General features: G+C 48.4%; 1 protein-coding gene across 8 annotated transcripts in view; it reads right to left on the bottom strand.

The window, feature by feature from the left end:
- Positions 1-14,249: 14,249 nt before the first annotated feature.
- LRRC56 (leucine rich repeat containing 56) overlaps positions 14,250-21,022 on the bottom strand; it is a 64,191-nt gene continuing 57,418 nt past the window's right edge. For all 8 annotated transcript variants that reach the window (XM_050336599.1, XM_050336598.1, XM_050336604.1 and 5 more), the window contains 2 exons: positions 19,304-19,670; positions 14,250-18,582 (listed from right to left, as the gene is read on the bottom strand). In XM_050336599.1, the coding sequence (XP_050192556.1) occupies positions 18,390-18,582; positions 19,304-19,670 (560 nt within the window). In that variant the 3' untranslated portion in view covers positions 14,250-18,389. The remainder of the gene's footprint in view (positions 18,583-19,303; positions 19,671-21,022) is intronic.

Below are 21,022 nucleotides of genomic sequence, written 5' to 3'. Positions count from 1 at the left end.
GAGGATCATGGAGCTGAATGGCTGACAGCTGAAGGTTAACATCAGGTCAACGAGCCCTTTTCCCTGCCTTTCAGTCCCAAGACCCTGAGGTGGGAGGGTTACCTAAAGCAAACATTTTAAAAAGGCAGTTCTCCTTTCTTCCCTGTCTCTTTCCCTTGCTTGCAGAGGAGATGCCCTGGTTTTGAAAGCCAGCTTGAACGCTGCTTATCCATGAGCATCAGGATGTGGGAGCAAAGGCAAGCCATGGCTCTTCTCCCATCTGAAGTCCACTGGTCTCTTTTTCCCAGGACGAGCTCCCTCCTACACACTTGCAAGTGTCTGCAAGCACCTGAGCTGTGCACAGAAAAGCAGGCTTCAGCTCCTGACTCTGCAGCTGATTTCTTGGGTGAAGCCAGACAGGTTTTTCACAGACTGACTCAGCCACCCTCAGGTTTCCTTGTATTGCAGAAGCATAACCAAGATCTGGGCTCTGACGTCTCTTCCCCAAAGCAAAGGTCATCACCTCTCTCCTCATCACCCTCGTGGTGTGCGCTGAGACAGTGACGCCCCCGATGGGGCAGTGGTTTCTGTTTGATCATCTGGGTGGTACCACAACTCAAACACAACAAGTGGCTCGTTCCCCCCATGCTGCTGTGCAGAGGGCTGTGGGCTGCCCTGGCCTGCACCCAAAACCACCCAGTCTCATCAACAGTGTTAAGGACAGTAGAGTAAAATACCGTACCTTAAGGATCTTTTTTTTCCAATGCAGAGTTTGATGACTCAATTACTACACACCTTTTGAAGTAGTGATCCAGCACACTAGATGGGGAGCTCCAGGGCAGCTTCCCTGGCACAGAAAAGTGACTTGTGGAAGCTGTTTCCTAAAGAGATCCAGCTGGGCAGTGGGAGAACTTCAGAGGGGACCACGGCTGTCCAAGCTAAATAAAAAACCCAGCTGAGTGTGCCACAGGGATGAGAAGAGGTTCCCTGACCCTTCCCACTGCCTCTGCTATGGGTGCATCAATCCTGAGCAGTCAGTACTGAGAAGCTCAGAGATGATGAACAGAGGAGGGAACAGGAGGAAAACCAAATCATAAACCACCACAGATACTTCTGCCATCACCTTCTGGCCGCTGCTTCAAGCCCTGTTAGCATTCACAAGTTACATCAATTTAAAGCTGTTGGAGTAATTAAAGTGGAATGAATTTCCCATGAAATTTTTTTTCCACACACACACAAATATGAATATGGGTGTATATATATAAATATATAAATATATACACACACCTGTAAAATTGAAGCACCATCCTTTACATTGCCATAGCTTACTCTTGCCTGGGAAGGAGGTATCGGTACAGATTTTTAGGAGATGTGTTATCAAATGTTGCACACCTTATAAGACAAAAATATTTCACTTTCAAAACACCTGCCACATTTCTGATTGGTCTTTATACCAATAAAAATGTCATGTGCCCTCTTGGAAAATGAATCCAAAATGATTAAGACTGTAGATTTAGATTAGTGGAACCACATTAAGTCTTTCTGTATTCACTCTCATTTGAAACAAACACTCTTAATTCAGGTTAATTTGTAATTAATGGGAAAAATCCTCAATTCAATTTAAGGGACCATTAGTCTATTATGTCCAAATGAGGCTGTCAATAGAGCTCTCAGATGATTTTATATTGCCTATCATAATTACACCAGAACAGAAGCACCTGAGAGTTTCCCTGGGCAGCCAAGAAGCCCTCAGGGTCTGTGAGGGGAACTTGGGGAACAGTAATAAGACATTCAAGCCTTTTCTTCAGGCATGGTGCTGTGAACAGAAGCATGAGCACTTGAGCAGAAAAATGTCCCTTTTGGGCTTCTGGTCCTCCAGTCTCAGCATTCTCACCTCCCTGATGCCTGTTGCCCTCTGATGTGGCTTGGAAAAGAAATTGCTTACTTCCTAAGGGGTGTGTGGGGAGGGAGCTCACCCTGCGGCCCCTCAGGGACCCAGACCTAAGGGCATCACTCGTTCAGAAAGGTGTAGGTGCACGTTAGGGTTTTGCATGTGTCCAGTGCTGTAGTTCACCCTGCACATGGCAGATAAGGCCCCAAAATTGTACCTTGATGAGAGCCAGCTGGTTGCCCATCATCACTCATAAGGCAATAAAGCTTATTCCAAAGTCAGGATCAGTTTGGGGTATTTGGGCAGTTCAGCCCAGCCAGAAACAGGAATGCGGCAACCAGCATCCATGACCCACAGCACCAGAGAGGTGGAAGCGTGGCTTTTCTGTAACCAAGCCAAGACCAAACACCCCATTGCTCGTGTCTTTCACCCCATTTTTGCTTTTGCTCCCGTGAGCAAGTATAAAACATTCCCTGCCATCACCAACTGGGATTTGTTGAGGGTCAGCTGTGTTAAATCCATCCAGTCATGGCCTGTGGTGGAGCCACTGGCTTTGAGGAGAGGGAAAAAGCTGGAGACAACATATTTTGATGTTAGTAAGGCGTTAGGTATTGTTACAGATAAAACTTAACATTCTCATAATTAAGTCTGGGGAATGATAGTTGAGATTAAAAACACTGTACAGGGAGTGCACAGAGTGTATTTACTGGTTTTTCGGGTCAAAACAGAGAGGCCCAAAACTGTTAACCTATTCAGGTATTCACTTTGGAGGTAACAGCAAATGGGAGGAGTTGCCAGCACATCTGAGAAAGTGATTATGATTCAAAATGATCTCGAGAAATCAGAGAAAGAATCTGAAAAAAAAATCCCAAAACATAATTCAACAGAAGTGTGGGTGAGGTGAGATGGGATAATCAGTTGGACAAATGGAGGATAAAGAGAGTTGTTTTTGCTGGAATAGTCAGTTGGACTAGAAGAATAATTCCTATAGAAAAGGTGCTTTTGATCATAATCCATGATATGGGTTAATCATGCTGTGTTGGATGGCTTAAAACAGGTCCCTTACTTGGTTATCCCTGCTCTGTGCTGGTAATGCTTCTCAAGAAAATAAGAAGCACTCGAAGAGAGCTAAACAAGTTGGGGAGAAAAATGATCAGATAGGGGTAGGTAAAGGAACGGTGATCATTTGTCTAGGAAAGGGAAGGCTAAGGAGATGTTTCAAATACAGAAAGGGCTGTGATGGAGAGCAGAGTTTGTGCAAGCAGAACGAAAGCAATGCTCTGCAGTGGGGATAAGGGCAGTGTGGGCTGAACAGGGGAAAACATCTTTATCCCAGCTGTCAGGATAGTCAGTGCTGCACTGGTGGGAACTGGCAAAGAAAGTTTCAGGAGAGCTAGAAGAGGGCTAGGCAGTATGATGTCACCTCCCCTTGCCCCTTCCCCTTGCTCCCTTCCTCCCAGCCCAACAAAAACTCATGTTTCATTTGACTCAGCCAATGAAACAATGCTGAGGATTACCTGCCTGGTATCCGCTGCAACATGGCAGGTGAGACCAAACACCAACAAGGTTGCAGGAGCTTATAATGAACTCTTTTCATGTTTGGAGTTCATTGATGCCAGCTGGATTGCAGTCACTGACGATGGTGGTTTGTAGTGCGGAGATGCTGCAGCCTGCAAAAATGAGGGAACGAGGAACAGTGATGGTACCCAGTTACAAATATTGCCATTTATATCAGTGTCCCCTAGCCTTGCACAGAGTCTCTAGCTGATGAAGTGATGGAGGCTTTTCCTAAAGCTACCAGCACAGAGATGAGACTACAAAATTATTCCATTCCTGTATGCCAAAGGCACAGACGATTACAATTTTTCTTCTGACTCCTACTCATCCCGCCTCATGAAGATCAGATTAATCGTGGCACATGATCAAAGAGATTGAAATGAAGAAACCAAGAACCAAATAGCTGCCGTTACTCTGCTGAAAAACTTGGGTGCAGATAAGGACTCTAATTTTGCTGAGAAATAGCCTGGGCTAGGAGAGGTGAGGGATACGGTGCTAACCCCATGTGTTTTTATCCTGACAAGTACCCCAGCAGCTCTGGTTCAGTGAGAACTCTGTTATCACACTTTGAGCTTCAAGAAAAAAAATTCACTGCCTTTTGGGAGAATAAAAGCAAAGTGTGAGACCTGTGAAAATCAGCAATGCTGCAAAGAGACTTTGCCATGCAGAAAATACACATGGTGGGCTGAAGCTCCTGCACATGAAGCCCAACATGTTCCCAGGTCATGGTTACGGACCAGCTGCAGCCCCAGTAGCCCCTTCCCTGCAGCTGAGGACCAGCAACACACCATAAACTGGCCCCTAAACCCACCACCCCTCTCCTAGGACAAAGCAGTTGCTTTAATGAAGGGTTAGCCCCCTCCAAGAGAAACTTGGCAGTGTGGGGCACGTGTATCCCACCCACTCCTCCTCCTCATTCTCCTCCTCCCTGCTTCTGGCACACCACCCACAGACCCCACTGGCCACCCTTGGCAGCTCCTCAGAGAGCTCCAGGGAAGCGGAGCCAGATGGAGCTGCCAGCTCGCCCGTACAAGATGGCACAGGCTTTTCAAGCCGCCTCTTCCTGGAGCTGCCTACTCCCTGTGGGAGGTGTAAGCGAGGCACGTGTTGCTTCCCCTGATGAGTGATCCTCCAGCGTGTCCCATGCCACCAGCGCTGGCACTGAAGCTGTGCTTGGTTGTCCTGCAGAGCTGCCAAGCACCAAACTGGCTCAGATAAGCACCGTGTCACCTCTTCCAAAGGCCCTCTGGGTGGAGTGCAATTCAAGACAGAGCATTACGGCCGCTGACCCAAAAGCCAAGATTTTCATGGTCACCTGCCTGTGTGAAAAGTATTTGCGTGCACAAAGGCCTGTCCATGGCCCGTGACCTTGTCCACCATCATGTTGAGATGGTGCCAGCAGCAGAATTCCCAGCGTGGGAAGTGAAATTACTGGGAAGACCCTTCTCCTTTCACACTCTCAATTTTTATTCCCACTTACGACTTCAGGAGGACGATAGGAAAGAGTATCCACCACTGTCCCTTAGAGAGGTCTGCCCTGGGCATCCCACAGCATGTGCTGCCTATAAGGACAGGCTAGTGGGTGGAAGGGGAAGATGCCACCTGCTGTGACACACATCTCCATGTGCAGGGTGCTTGTGCAGGGTGAGAAAAGCCAAGACCACTATGGCCCGATGGCTCTGGCAAATCCTATCCTTAGGTAAAATCCTGTCTTTAATTCCCAGCATTTTACTACCTCAGTAAATCCCAGCACACATAAGGGAGGAAAACCAGGCACCCTGCCTGCACTGCAGCTTGCCAAAAATAAATTCAGGTGCTGGCCACACTGCAAGACGCTTCAGTTGCCACGGGGCTTTGTCACAGGTTTGAGCCTGCTGCAGCCATAGGTGCTGGGAATGCTGCCTTTGGAATATGGGAAGTGACAGATATGGGTCTGCATGGGAGCAACCTGGCAGGTGTCAGATTTCCAGTGCTTGGGAAGAAGAATGCAGCCTTTTGTGGGCTGGGTGAGCTGGCTTGACACAGAGACTTGCATGTCTTGCTGCCATTGCCAGGGATCAGGCTGTCTTGACACATTTCTGGGAATCTTCATCTGTGCTGGAGAAGCACTTCTGGCCTCCGCAGTCTTGCTGGCCAGGGAGAGGCTGGGATGTTCAGAGATGCAGCGTTTCTTTTGGGGAAGGAGGCAGAAACAGCTCATTTGGCTATATTTTCATCCCGGGCTTTCAGCAACCAGATAAAATGGATGCAAAAATATCTTGTAAAAGGAGAAAAAACCCTTTCACACCTAAAGTGGGAGGGTTGAGCGCTACCCTGGACCCCAGGGTTGCTGTTGAGGGTCTATCATTGCCCTGAGAGCCTGTCAGGGTGGGATGTGGAGTGGTGGAGTGCCAAAGGTGGCATGGCATGGCCAGGTCCATGTGGGCTGTGTGCCCATTGTCGACACAACTGGAGCAGCATGTAACACGGGACAGTGATGAGGACCTCTAAGTCACAGGCAGCCTCCCGGCTCTTCCCTTATCTCTTTAGCAAAGGCCTCTCTGGGGTCAGCCCAAGCCAATGCCAGACACAGCCTTAATTCCACGAGTCTGGTTCTACAGGCACCGTTTCTCACCCCCACGGAGCCACGTTCTGCCCTCTTGCTGCTGCTCTGCGTTTTTAGCTCACTTGGCTGTGGTTTGCAGGGCTGGGCTCGGGCTGCCACCAAGGCAGCTCAACCCAAGAAGTGTTTTTTAATATAAACACTTTTGTGCTGCCACTGTTGTACGGGAGGAGGGATGGCAAAGTGCTCATCTGAGGGATGTGAACTTGGTCCACCAGCTGTGATGCGGCATTTGCCACATCAGGCCTAAGGCCACCACCTCCTCCAGCAAGAGGGCTGAGGAGGTACCTAAGGTCTGTTGCGACTAACGGTGGTGGTTGCCACCTGCAGCAGACCCCATGAGTGACACATGATAATAAAACAAATACACAAGAAAACCCCTTCCACCACCTCTCCCCTGGCCTTCACCTGCGATGCAGGGTGCATCCCTTTGCTGGCTCAGCTTTCTCCATGGCAACAGATGGATGTCGGAGTCCCATCCCCCTCCATGATGCTGGGACGGGCGGGTGGGAGACAGATGGCGATGGAAGGGAAAAGAGTCCAGATCCTCCTGAGTGGCAGAAATTGCAGGAATCCCTGATTGCCGAAGCCAAGACGCTGACCCAGAGCCGTGGGAGGGAGGGAAAGCGGAGGCGCGTGGCTCTGCCGAGCCCGGAATAGCAGAGCAGCTGTTAAGTTATCACTTGTAATTATTACAGCATATGGGAGGGAAAGAATAGCTCTCAAAGGGAGAAAAACAAATAAGGAAAAGTCGGGCTGCTGCAGGGCTGAGCTGCAGGAGGAGTGACACTCAGCACTGTGGTGGGTCCCCACCAGGTGGCAAGGGCATCGGGGGACAGCTCTGCCTCTCCACAGCTCTGGCAGGAATTTGGGTGCAAATATTTGCACTAGGTGCTCACCCATCTCACAGGGTGCCCACTGCCCACTCAGAAGCATGGATATGCTGGGGAGAGGATGACACTGTCTGGGGTCTTGCAGAGGGATAGAGCCTGGCATGCTCCCATCAGTCCCTTCTCCCGTGCATGACACGACTGCTTGCTCTGCAATTTGGCAGGAGCCATCACTACTGCGTGTGAGCAAGGCAACAGGGTCATGGGCAGCAGGTGACACCACTGGAGTGCCAAGTGTCTGCATGCCATGGTTTGGAGGGAGAGCACCCAAATTTCTCACCTATGGTTGCTGCCAGCCCATGTCCAGTGCTATATGGGGAGACAGGACGGGTGGCATGGAGCACTGCTGCTCATGCCAGCCACTGCAAGACAAGGCTGGAACTGCAAAGCCAGAGCAAACATCTGCCCTAGGCCTCAGGATGCACCAGTTAGCCCCAGTAAACCAGAGCGGAAAGTCTCAGAGATGGGCCCTGCATGGGACAGCCTGCTCGCAGGAAGGCATGCAGCAGGGGAGAGCAGCAACATCAGGAAGAGAAGAAAAATGAGGACAGCAGTCTGTGAATGAGGAGCAATTACAGTCTCTCTTAAGTTCTGTGCCACTTGGAAAACAAGTATTGTATCCTCTTATGGCAGTTATTATTAAAAATGAAAATGGCAATAAGCCCCCCTTGGAAACGTGGAGCTATTGGCAGTTGCACCAGCTGCATCCCACCTTTGGACTGCAGTGTGGGGACAAGGAGTGTCAAGAGAATGCCACACTTATTCTCACCCAGAAAAAGCCTGAGAGACTTAATGAAGAAAAATCTAAGTATATCTGCTGTGTATTCCATGCAAATACTTAAATTCACTGATGAAATTCACAGTCACTGAGCTACAGATTTTCCTGAGAGTGGGAGGGCATTTGGGGCCCATTTTGATATTTGCTTGTCCTGTGCAACAGGCACATAGCCACAGAGATGAGTCAAGACAAGAAAGGGATGTTACTTGTCCTGTTCCCATGCTCTGATGGCTTTTCCCTGGGCAGCTGCTACTGGCTACAATTGGAGATGATGTAGGACCAGGGGCGAGGGGTTAAGGGGTTAAAATTTACTCTGAAGAGATACTTTTATACTCTCTTATATTCATCTCTCTCCTGCTTTTCAGCTGTATTTATTTCCTGTCTACTGCTGCCTTTTCCCTGACAGTGTAATGATTATCCTCAGAGCAGGTGAACTGGCACCTGCCTGCTCACCTAGGTCAGCACCAGTGTGTCCCTGGGTCTCCCATCCCAAGCCAACCTGATCCCATTGCAAAAAGCCACTGGCTCTGGTGAAAAACACCAATATCTGCTGGAGCAGGAGATGGAGAACCCTGGACACTCGGGCTGATGTGCCAGGACCAAAGCACACCACTCCTGGACTGAAGCCAAGAGCTTGCAGAAATGCCTTGGACAGGTGTTGCCAGCAGGACACTGATGTCGATGGGTGCTGAGCATCTGCTGGTCCCATGGGAGCCTGGGAAGTGCCCTTCAGCTCTGGTACCCCACTTGGACATGCAGCACAGGCAGCTGCTGAACAGCGATGATGCTGCAAACAAAGCTGTGACAGAAGCATTGGAAACAGGAGACGGTTCAAACTCTGTGATCCAGAACAGGAATAAATCACATGTGGCAGACAACAGCCCCAGCACCCATTAAATAAACCAGCCAAACCCTGCCAGCATCCCAGGATCATTGCCAAGACAGGCACTGTGCTTGGAGATTGAAGGACCAGCTCTGCTGCTAGCACAGCCTGGGTGAAGATCAGGGAGGCAACAACGGTTTGCACCAGGTGGGAATCTGTCCTGATGCTTTCTAAACTGCTGGTCCTGCCAGAAGGGCTGACCCCCACTCCATGCACGCAGGCTTGACTGCTGATGTGTGGGGGTGACCCAATAACCCAGCTGAACCTGGAAGCGTTCCCTGCTGCACTGACATCTCAGAACAGAGGGAAGCAGCAATGCTGAGATTTGCAGAGCTGCTTGGTCCTTCTCTCCTCCATCTGCAGTGACTGAGGGGCAGGGAAGGGCTGCAGAAGGGCAGATGGGGGCTGTGCCTTGGCATAGAACATAGCTTGGGTCATCCCTGCCCATAGCAGTGGAGTTGGAACTGGGTGATCTTTAAGGTCCTTCCAACACAAACCACTCTATGATCCAGAATGAAAGGATTCTCAGTGTTTCTGCCAGACCCTCCCTGGGGGACTGTGCTGTCTCAAGCAACCGAGGGGAGATAGAAAACCTGACAAGAGCTGCAAATGGAGGAGAAGTGCATTTGTAGTTCTTTCTTATCTCCATATTGGCCCTGGATTTGCAGTGGCTGAGTTAAAGCCATCAGGGTGTTGATGGTTAAGCCCTCCTTGTAGCAGGATGCTCTGCCTGGCTGGGGGTAAAACAGCTCAGACTTCACCATATTTGCAAGAAGTTATCAGTGATGGATGGAGAAGGGGGGTCACGCTGCTGTCGGTGTCAAAGAATGCTGAAACCAGCCTGACTCATCAATCCCAAAGTGAAACATTCCGAGGACATGAAAAACAATGTTTCCTGACAGAAACTGGCACCAGCGAGGAGGTGGCAGACAAAGTCCCTGATAAAGGAACCAACAAGTTATAGTACTGATAACTTATCTAATGGTGCTGAGCTAGAGGCTGGTGAGCTGACACAGCTGGCCTAGGAACATATGACTGGCAGGAAGTCACTTTGTACTATAAAAGCCCAGTCACACTTTTTAATGTCAGTGCCTTCTAACACACCCCATCTTGGAGTCTGGAGATTCCTCTCTTGACTGGGGACTCCCCACAAGCTTACTCCTCAAGGCTGAATGAAAGAGATATGCCCATGGTTGTTCATATGGGTGAGTAGCATCAATCTCTACTTAATAATTATTTTGCTAGCTTTAATATTGTTTCTTCAATATGGTCTCAAGAAATAGTGTGCTATACTAGTAGTCACAACTCTCTATATTCTGTAGTAAACAATTCTAATTAAAGTCTTTTAGTCTAACCATCATTATCATCACCATTTAAATAATCATTGTATTCATATAAATATATTTGGTTTGTCATCCTTAATTCTGTAGGACAAAGTTGTATAAAGGCCCAATTACATCTATATAATCCTTTAGACATAAACTGTTGATCAAGTCTGGGACTAGGATTGGATCCAGCTGCACTTAGACTCCTCTCTGAGAAGGAGTTTAGAAAGCAAGGGGGTCCTTTCTAACCCTCGTGACTCAACAGGAGGGTCTCCATGATAGACCTTGTCTGAAAATTCCACCTTTGCCCATGACAATCCTGCATCCCAACTCCCCCCGCAGCCCTTGTTCGACCTCGCATGGCCTCCATTCTTGAGTCAGGGCAAGGTGGCAGTGATGCCAGAGCCACCCCAGGGCTTTACAGGAAACAGACAGTCACACACAGGTACACACACACAGAGTCCCCCTCTTGCATTTTTGGCCACCTTCCCAAATGCCAGCAAGACACAGCAGCCCCTTTCCATCTCTGTCCCTTCTTCTGTAAATCATTTGCAAAGTTACTTGATCTTAAGGTAATCACTTTTTCCACAGCAGCAAGGGCCTCTCATTTGTTTTTACATGCCATTAATCTAATCCAAAGGCTTGTGTTTGGATTCCTGCTTCCCCTGGATTGTTTGTAATAAAAGAAAACCAGGATTGGACAATAGCAATTGAAAGAGGAAAGTAATGCCTCTCTTTTTCTTTTTCAAAACTACCAAAATTGGCACTGGATAAAATAAAAGGGATAGGAGAAATCAGGGAAAGTAGAAGTTTTGACCTTTTTCCCCCTCCATTTAAAAATTAGTTTGTTAATGACCATCGAGGGGAAAAAGGTATTTGTTGCTTTGACCCTACAAGACCCCTGAATATTTTTAATTCCTTGCTATTGCTGTGAGGCCCCACCTGGGGAAGCAGCAGGAGACATTCCTTGCAGGATCCTAGCAGCTTTTGGAACTGAGCTTCTGAACAGGGGCAGCTTTGGTGACTAATCCAGGAAATCCCCTTCTCCTGGACAAGACATCCACATCCTGATTCTGGCTGCTGTTCCTGGTGTGCAGCATTTTTCTGGTAAGGGCTGATGGATTCATACCCAGACCTTGGAAGATGCTGGCCTTGGCAAGACATTAGCAGTCATTCAGGTGGTCTGGAAAACAAGATCTGCTCTAACCCCTCTTTCTCTTTAGGAGGGTGTTGCTTTGGAGGGGGTCTATTACCCCTGCCTTGTTACTACTTCCACACCTGATCCAGCAGAACATACTTTCCCTCCCGTGACAGGGTTGCGCGGTGCTCCCAGCCCGACTCCTGCTGCTGGCATGTCCATCTTCCCTGTGCTGACCACTGCAGCCTCTGCTTCCTCTTCTGCTTGCCAAGTGCCTTCCTCCTGGGGCATCTCCCAAAGGTTTTCACTGCTTCCTCCCACGGCAGTTTCCCCTTTCCTTTCTCTCCCTGAACGTGACATCTCCTTTACGGAGATGGCAGACAGTGCTGTACCCTTGCTTAGAGTGCTCTCCAGCACAGCCCTGGTCTGTACAGCCTGGATTGGCCCAGGGCACAACCAGGAGACAGCACATGCTCACCACTGTCCCTACAGACAGCATGGCCAGGGCAATGTGTTTTGGCTGATGAGGAGAGAGCAGGTACTGAGGTACTCACCTTCAGGCCCCTGCCATGGCTCTAGATGTCCCCTGGGGTATGGATGATGCTGGTGACAGCAGCCTGCAGCAGCAGAGTGGCCCAGAGATGAAGAAGGGACTGTTGCAAGCTGTTGGGGAAGAAGGGTCTGATCCTGCCCACAGAGCAGGAGTAAGAACGTGGGTGTTGATTTTTGCCAGGCTCCACATGAGGAAAGAACTGGAACAGAAATGACATAGGCTGGGTGGTGGCAGATACTGAGCCCTTGGGAACTGCCAGGGTCTCTCAGTGCTGTCCTGACATCAGGAGGAGGACCAAGATCCGTGCAGGTGGAAAGCCATGGAAGAGAGAAGAGCAGCAACAAATGCAAACCACGCCTAGCTTGCACCACTCTTCCAGTAAGGTCCGTTCCAGGGAGGTACCGGGAACCAGCAATTGCTTGCAGGTGGGAGGCTGAGCTGGGTGAGAACCAGGAGCAGGGCAGGGAAGGACAGAAGAGGTGAGAGAAGGGGAGAGAAGTGGTAGAAGGCTTTCGCACAGCTGGGCTGGGAGAGGACTGGTTTCAGACTAGAAGACCTAGCAGCAGGGACTTGCCCAGTGGCACTGGGGAGCACAGTTCCCAAGGAAGTTCTGTCTGCTCTGCTGGGCTCCGGAGATGAGAGGTCCCTGGACAGCATGGGAGGAGAAACTGGAACTCAAGCCATGCACGGTTTTGAGCCTGTTTGCAGCTTGTAGCTATAGTCTGTGACAAAGATCATACCTTTAAAACATGTCGGGATTGCACACAGCATAATCACATGCCCTATAACACCACTAATGCCTGAAAGCACCACAGCTTTCCAGAGCTGAGGCAGGTCTGGGATGTTCTCCATTACAATTTGAGGGCATTGCAAGCTTCCTAAATTTCCAAATAAATCAAAGTCGTGTGTGATACAGCAAGCCACTATCAGCATAGTGCATTTGGGGCATCACACGAGGCAAGCACACTGGGTGCTGGATAAGGTAAAGAAGAAAATGTTGAGTCTCTGACTGTCAAACTCCTCCCAAGCGCCCTGGAGCTGCTTGGGTTTGGTTTCTGAACCTATTAGAACTGTGAGACTCTCTTCTTCCCTCTAGCGTCCATTTCAAGGTGTTCTTCTTGCTCTTCAGCTAAAGCGGCGCTTGCCTGGTTGCATGTGCAGTCACTCCCTTCCTGAGGCACAGGTTTAGTATTTATAAATGATACTGCAACTCTCCACCCAGGAATCCGACGTTTTATTTTTCGGTTTAAGCTGTGCCATGCAGGAGGATCCTGTTGCAAGGCTGTCATTCCCTGGCATGCTTGAAAAATGATCTCAATTACTCCCTTAATTTTAGCATGATGGCACTGAGCTACAGCTGGGGATGCACAGACACAATGAGGTCTCCAATGGCAGTGGGGAGAGAACGTGATGGTGGTAAATGTATTGTTTGAGGGATGGGTCAGAGCAAGCCCCTGCTCTTGTAGCCTTTGTAAGACTGTGCTACATCTCAGATCAGGATTTGTCCTTGGGCTGTAGGAAACCAGTGCAAAGCTGAAAAATTACTCCACTGCCCCTAAGGCTGGATCAAGGCTGTTGCTGAAAGGTTGTTTTATCTCTGGTGACAGCAAGAGACCTCTCAGGCAGGATCTCCATTACCTGGGTCCCCTCCCAGATAGCTGGACTGGTTTTTGTAAGTCCAGCCAGCCTCCTCCTCCTTGAGGACAGAGATAACAGACATTCCCCTCTTCTGAGGCTGGGCAGCAGACCTGCACTCTGAGATCCATCTGCAACAGGCCAGCCCTCTGCCTGCACACATGGTCTGCAGCACATCCTGACTTCCTGACTTCAGTCCAGGACAAGTCCTCCTCGCTGTCCTGCAGCCGTCCTGACCTACCTGCCCCACTGCCTGCACCTCCCTGGAAGGTCCAAAAGCTCCATAGGCCTGCTCAAAGAGCCATGTGCACTGACTTGAGGTGTGCTGCCCCAGCAGGCAGGCTCATGCTGTCTCCACTCTCCATGTCCAATGGCTGATCCTTTTTCTCAGCCAGGACGTTTCCACTATCCCCCAGGGTAACTTTAGAGGAGCAAGACACAGTAAAAAAATGGCCAGGATACTCTGGCATACTGAGAAACTATTGCAGGGCAGGATTCATCTCACCTCCTTTATCAATGGAGAGACTGGCACTGTTGGAGCACAAGCCATCAGACTAATCATACCCCAGGAGTGTCTGTGTTCTACCATGGCCCATGGCAATGAAGCTAAACATGTCAGGCTGTGAACAAGCCAAGGAACCACATAGGAAATAATCCTGAGCTGACTTGTCATTTGCACGTATTTGAAGAGGAGGCATGTACAAGACTTTTCCTCCTGAACAACTCCTGGGCCAAAGCTCTCCTCTTTGACAGACAAAGAAATCATCTCCTCTTCATCCTTTAATGAAGGTGAATTTGTTCCAAGTGCAAAGCAATCCCAAGCCTTCAGTGAGAGTAATGGCCTCAGTAACTAGCACGACAGCCCCAAGCCCTGTGGCGGTGCGCTGGGCACACAGCTGCCGTGGGGACGCTGTCCCCACATGGGATGCTAAGGTCTCTGCAAGGGGCAGGGCTCTGCAGAGCTAGGAGGTGCAGAACACAGTCCAAGTCTGAGCAGGACCCACCTTTGCTTGTCAGGGCCTATTTGTCTGAGTGGGATGCTGTCCCAGACATGCTTCCCTTCAGGAAGAGGAACAATTTTTAGACACTGAAATAACAGGCTGGCTGGCACACAGGTCCTTACTTATTTCTCCCATTTTTTCTTTCAAAGCTCCATCTGAGTGGAGACTTTCAGCATGCAGGACAACACCAGCCACTCCTGCAGAGCTGCTCACAGGATACCAGCTAAGTGATGCTCAGAGGCCTCCTGGATGGATCATGCTGCTTCTAATACCACAGCATTGTCACTTTGGGCCAAATCCTTCAGCTCCTAGTGCTGCTCCCTGCAGGGCAACTGTTCCCAGCTAACCACTGCCCCCCTTCCCTTAGCAGCATGCACTGATGAGACTTGGCTCCCAGCAGAAAACTCTTCCCTGCAGTGCTGATTTATTAATAGGTGAGGGGAACAGTTCTCGCCCCTCTCTCCAGCTTACACACTAGATATCAATTTGGCAGCCAGCAGCAAATGCCATTAAGGCAGTGAGATATTTAAAGGCATCAGCAGCTCCTGGCCCATTATAAGAACAAGGAGATGGACTCTGGTAATGCACATCTGAAACTCGTCACATCCGACTGGAAGCAAGGATCCTACTGAGACAAATATTAAGAGTCTGCAAAGGCAAGAGATGGGAATAAGCTTTTTCATTAAAGAACTTTCTCCGTATTCAAGGGACCAATGCAGGGGAAACAGCAACGAAAAACCACAAAATTAAACTCCCCATATATTTCCCTTTTGGGTCAAGAGAACTGAATTCACGAGTAGCCCATCATACGTCATATTTCATAATGTCACCTATTAAAGACTATTAAAGCCCTGTCTGACTTTTGCACTTTCTAGATGAAAAAGGTGAAATATGGACAAGCAGAGACTAAACCAGAGCAATAATTTTCTCTGTGGATCTGTTGCAGCTGTGCAGATAGCAATGGCCCTGTTTATTTTGCTTGTCCTGGAAACTGCAAGACAACAGCATGGCAGCTCTGGGAAACCTGGAGGCACACCCACTACTGGCAGATGGCAGACTACCAGCCCCTCTTCCCCATCAGGTCAGGCTGTGATCACAAACCTGCCCTCTTAACAAGCCTCCCTGCTGCTCCACGTGTGACAGCCTGGTGCTGGGTCCCGTTCCCCATTTAGCTGCAGAGCACATACTCTTGCACACAACCACTCAGCAGGTCACATCGCCCAGAAGGGACACAATGAAGGTGGCATGCAAAAATCTGATGCCTCCGACATGGCTGACCACCACTGCTTAGCTCTGCCACCTGCTAAGCTTTCATGTGCTGCTAACTAATTAGTCTTACTCCACTCCCTGTGCCCAAACCATATTAACAAGATGTGTGCAAGTCAGAGGCAAGTCAGATTCTACTGGTGCCAGTGCCCTGCTGCCAAAGTGCTTCATCATCCTCTCTGTACGCCTGAAACCAGGCTCTGCCCTGCTGGGTAACACAGCTGGAGATCCACCTTGGGAAGGCAATGCCCAAAAGCTAAGCATTGCTGCTTCACTGAGCATGAAGAGCAGCCTTCTCTGGCCTGCTGCCCTGTGCTCTGGGCACGTGGTCAGCAGTGCAGCTCGAGACCAACCACACCTCCCAGATAAGCATGAGGTATTGTGTCCACAGGTCCATCTGAGGACAAGAGCTTTTGCTTTCCTGCACTTAACCCAGAGGTTCAAATGAGGAGAATGGCACCAAGATGCTTCCCAGTGGCACCAAGATGCTGCAAGAGCCCCAGGGCTCCCAGCTCCTGGCACCACTGATTTCTGCTGTAGCACAGTGCCACTGAAGCCACAGCGCTCATCTCAACTGCTTTGCTCCTCAGGCTTTCAGTCTATACACTAAATCCCCACAGTGGCACCAGCAGGACACAAGAGCATTTGGCATTATGCCTGTCTTACATATCCATCCCTAGCAATATGCACCTGAGGAGGTGATGCAGTGATTATCAGGTGGCATAGACATCTCCCCCTGTCTCTACGAACACAAGCCACACCATGATGCAGCATGTGATTGCTTTGGTTAGACCACCAGAGGGGCAGAGATGGTTACTTAGGGGTGGAGTGGCTCTTTTGAAGGTCACATACTGCCTGCACCCCTGAGAGTTACCACTGGGGTACCTGAAGGGAAGGTAAAACAGGTAACCCTGAGTGAAGTGGTCTGGATAAAAGTCCTCAGTGACTTGTGTTTCCCACACATGAGGGCAGAGCTGTTTTTTCTGACCGTTTCTCCATGTTCTCTCTGCCACCTCAGAGAAGCTTCTTGCTCCACACACATAAAGAGCCAAGCTGAGTTTGTGGTGAGACAAGCTCATAGGTGCTTTTGAGAGACTTTCCAGATCTGTACCCAGAGTTTTGCATTTGCAGATGCACATGTCCAGACCCATCCGGATGCCACAGTTTACATGCACAAACCCCAGCAACCCTTCTTTGCCCGTTCACCCCTTTGAAATCAAAGATGCCAATTGAGAAGGAGGCTCTGAATATTTGCAGAAGACAGTCCTACCCATTGCCCGCTAGTACAACCCCTGGATATAGAGAAGGGCCTGATTGTCACCAGTGCTGACTGACAGCAAGGCCTGGAGAGTTCAAGAAGGCAGGAAGGGCATAGACAATTTCTGAAAACTATGCTATCACTGTCTTCTTTCCTTTATAAGGTCAGATTTTTTCTTTTTTTTTTTTTTTTTTGGTGATGGTATGGTCAGTGACACTGGCAAAAAGTCAAATTTAGGAGGCCCATACAAGGACACAGGCACTGTTGCTGGGTGACATTTGACAGAAAATCGTGGCTTGCATCCACAGTATTGCACAGAATCACGTCACATAGTTTTTAATGATTTTTGATGGATGATTTCCACTAGGGCTCACCAAAACTGGGCAAACTAGCTTCAAACTCCAGACTATTCTGTAGAAGAAAGTGGTACGAGGAGCACCATGACAAAAGGAAGTTTTAGGTCTTTGTCTATTATTCTGCTTCTCTGTGTTAAGATGGCCTGCAGAAAGGAGACAAACCAATTCATTAACTCATCATGTAATTACTGTTTTATAAACTGATTAAAAAATATAATCTAACCATAGTAATTTAAACTGGAAAAAAATGTGATGATGCTTGGTTTCAGACTGCAACATCAATAAAGTTGTAAGGCACAGTCATTTGGAACAGCAACTCAATCTGTAGTCACTAAAACAAATGTTTTGAATCTCACCCGAATACAAAGCAAATGTCCTATTGAAAAAACAAGAGATTATTCCCTTACTTCCCTGCCTTGTCTTTGCTGCATCCTCACTTAAAATCATTCAGTTGTACTAAATTGGAAAGTCTATTTGGTCTAAAAAAGCTAGAGGTAGGATGGAGGTGAAAGGTACATGCCAGGGATGCTCTGACACCTGGTGACAGAGGTCAGCTCTGCTAAAGAAATTCTGGAATGCAATGTCTAAAGTGAGAGAAGTCCTTCCAGGTACCTATGGAGCAAACAAACATGCTAATACTGGGATGAGCCACTTGTTCAGCATTTACTCCCATAGCAATGCATCTAACAGGATCCTATAATGCCTGTGAATGGGGTGAACTCCTGTGGGGGCATAAGCTCTGAAACCAATCCAGCTCTCCTGGGCTCTTCTCCAGGCTGTGCACCTCTCCCTTAGAACCTGCTCCAGTCAGCACTTCTTCTCAAGACCTCAGTTTTGGCCCTCATATGTTAAACATCCATGACTGCAAAAGGCAGATGGCATGGCTGCTGCCTCGTCACCTCCTCCAGCCCACTCCCAACAAGCAGGCTTCATGCTCTGCTTTGTTCAGTGTCCCTGCCTGACTCCCAGAGCAGGGCATGGTGTGGCTGAGAAGAAATACCACAGAATTTGTTCTGGTTTAGTGCACGAAAGTTGCAAAAATAACCACATTTTTCTGTAATAAGAGGTTCATTAGCTCCTTGGTTGATCAGTGGTTGCTCTTTAAAGTATTTCTGGACCAGCTGTATCTTGAATTGAGGCAAATCATGTAATTTGTTTGAATTGCTCTACTTGCACAGCTCTGTGTTTAGCTTGCAGAAGCAGCTGAAAGATAGCATTGATCCTTCATGCCTGTTCTGTGTACATGGCTCCAACACATGCTGAAAACTGGGTATTTTCTAGGGCTGAGGACTTCTGTTCTGAGATGTCCTTGTGACAGTAGTACTGTCTGGCAATGGCTCCAGCACGGCCCTGGCAGTCAGGGGCCAAGCAGCACATGTTGGTTCAAACCTCTCTGAGGCTTTTGTGGATGAGCAGACAGCTGGATGCTGGTGGTTGATCTCTCCAGAAGGGCTTTCGTCCATGATGGGCCTGAGGAAAAGAGAGAAATGCTGTGGCGAGATTGCACTCTGGATCTGGGTATCTGCATTCTCCTCACCAGCTCTGAAAACTGATCCAAAAGCTGCCAGGCCTGGGAGAAGCACAAGGAACACCAGCTTCCCACATAAGGCATGTGTTCTCTGTCTATACTGACTCCATGATGACTGTGTTAACTGAAAATCAACCTGTCATGTCACAAGTCCTCAGCCGTATTTCTTCAAAAAGCAACACGATGCTAATCTTACAGTAAGGGGGTACAGAAATAACAACGTTTTGGTGCATGTGACACTTCTCTAATGCCTACTTCATTTTCCAGAACTCATCCTAACATGAATTCATGTCAGGGAAAAAAACCTAAGTGGGATGTCAGGAACTTGTCCTGGAGTTTACTCGAGGAGAGCCTTGAACAAGAGCTGTGCAACAGACACAGTATTGGCTCTGTGTGGGGAACATGAGAATGGATCAGTGAGAACACTGGGCTATTATTCAAGAAAATATATAATTTCTAACACTCTATAAGGATAAGGAACATGACAAAACGTTTCAATTAGAATTAGATGGACAAAGGTAAATGTCAGCACAAATAAAAGGAATTTCTTTTACAGAACAGGGAGGAGACCCCATGGACAACACAGAAATCTTTTTCCTGCTGTGAAGTCCCTTCTGTTTTCCCCAGACACATTGCAGGCATTGCTGCCAGCAGTGCACATACCCAATCCTTGTTGATCCAACAGCTGTTGGTCCTGGAATAGGCCTTTGTTGGCTGGTGCAGCCAGCAGGCTGGTGCTGCCCTTGAGATCCAGAAGCAGACAGCATCTTGTGCAGGCTCAGGAAAGCAAGTTCCTCGCCCAGAGGCTGGGCTGAATTTTCTTGATGAGCCCTTGACTGGCATCGCTGTGTACACTGCCTGTCCTCCTCTTGGCTGGGTATTTTTAGGCATCTTACCCTGTGGTTTCTTGTTTTCCAGGGTCTTGCTGCAACACTCATTACAGATGCAGGTGAAGGGCTTTTTGGAGGGGATGGAATTAAACAAGGGCTTGGGTTGGAGAACACTACACCCTCCTGAGTCTGTGACGAACCTGAAACAGAGTGAAAAGCGCAGTGACTTACCAGTTCATCTTACTCCTACATGACTAACCCAGTGAGTGGCTTTGGAGATGTTGTGTGATGGAGCTGTCCCGGGGCACACAGTAATGCTGGCCTTGTTGAATTGCTTCCTCTGATAGTCAGGCATTTGGGTTCCTTGGCAGCCTCCCTGCCAGCACTGCTGGCGATGTGCCAAGCACCACAACTGCTCAGGAGCCATGCAGAGCTCAAGAGGGACAGACCAGCTCACCCACCCTTCTGTTCTCAGGCAGGATCACACCTGCATCATTCCTGGCCAGTGTTTGCACTGACTTGTTTCAAATACCTGAGGAATCCTTCCAGCAATCTGAAGTGCAAGGCACAGAAATAATCACACATGAGTAGATCTACTTTTTTTTATTTGGCGCAGAGATCATAGAACCTCATAATTTTGAGATTAGCTTTAAAATTACAGAAAGTGCCTGACTGCCAGGGAATATATTGCACTACATGCAGGGCTACTATTTGGCTGTTTGTATTTCAGCCCATGTAATCCTCAGGTGCAGCATACAGAGAAGAAAAAACTTGTTGCTGACTTATAAATATAACAAGCATGCATATATGCTTAAAACCATTCTATACATAGCAGGGATCTGATTGCTCTTGTCTATTGAAAGAACCAGCCATTCTATATATAGCAGGGATCCAATTGCTCTTGTCTATTAAAAGAACCAACTGTACCTAAGTGCCTAATGTGCGGGGTCCAGAGCAGGAACATAATCTAAAGAATGTGCCATAAAAAACCCAGGCCCAGAAAGTTCAGCTTGATGAAGGGATTGATGGAGATGTATTGTAATAGCTAGGGTAACCACAAAAAGCTGGTACAAAATTTTCACTGAACAGTTTGCATCATACTATATGCTTTTAAAATGTCTAAACTTCATAGGGTTTTTTTAATTTGTTTTTAAGTGTAGACACACTGAGAGACTGGTATGTCTGACTCAAGAGCCCAAAATAACATTCAGTGCCTTCCAAAGAGTGCAGTTTATACAGATCTGATGCTGCAAACACACTACGTAAGGGTGGCTTTACTCAGATGACTTGTCCTTTTCTGGTCAGAAGGATTGCTTCCAGCAACAAGTTCTTCTGTGAGAAACTCACATTGGGTAGCACACTTGTGCTTTTGATTTGGGATCTGGGTCATTCCCCCCTGCCACGTTAGATAGCAACAGATTTCAAACCACTCCACCATCTCCCAGCAGATTTGGTTACAAGATTGTCAGATGTATGCCCAACCATTCAATTTCTTAATGCTATAGGGCATGATGCTGGTACACTGTGAGATGTTTGTGACATTGCCTTCTCA

The sequence above is a fragment of the Myiozetetes cayanensis genome, unplaced genomic scaffold (assembly GCF_022539395.1).
Source record: "Myiozetetes cayanensis isolate MyiCay16 unplaced genomic scaffold, myiCay2020 scf6-25, whole genome shotgun sequence".
NCBI classification, from domain to species: Eukaryota; Metazoa; Chordata; class Aves; order Passeriformes; family Tyrannidae; genus Myiozetetes; species Myiozetetes cayanensis.
The sequence above is the reverse complement of the archived record's forward strand: the minus strand, read 5'-3'. Positions and strand labels throughout refer to the sequence as shown.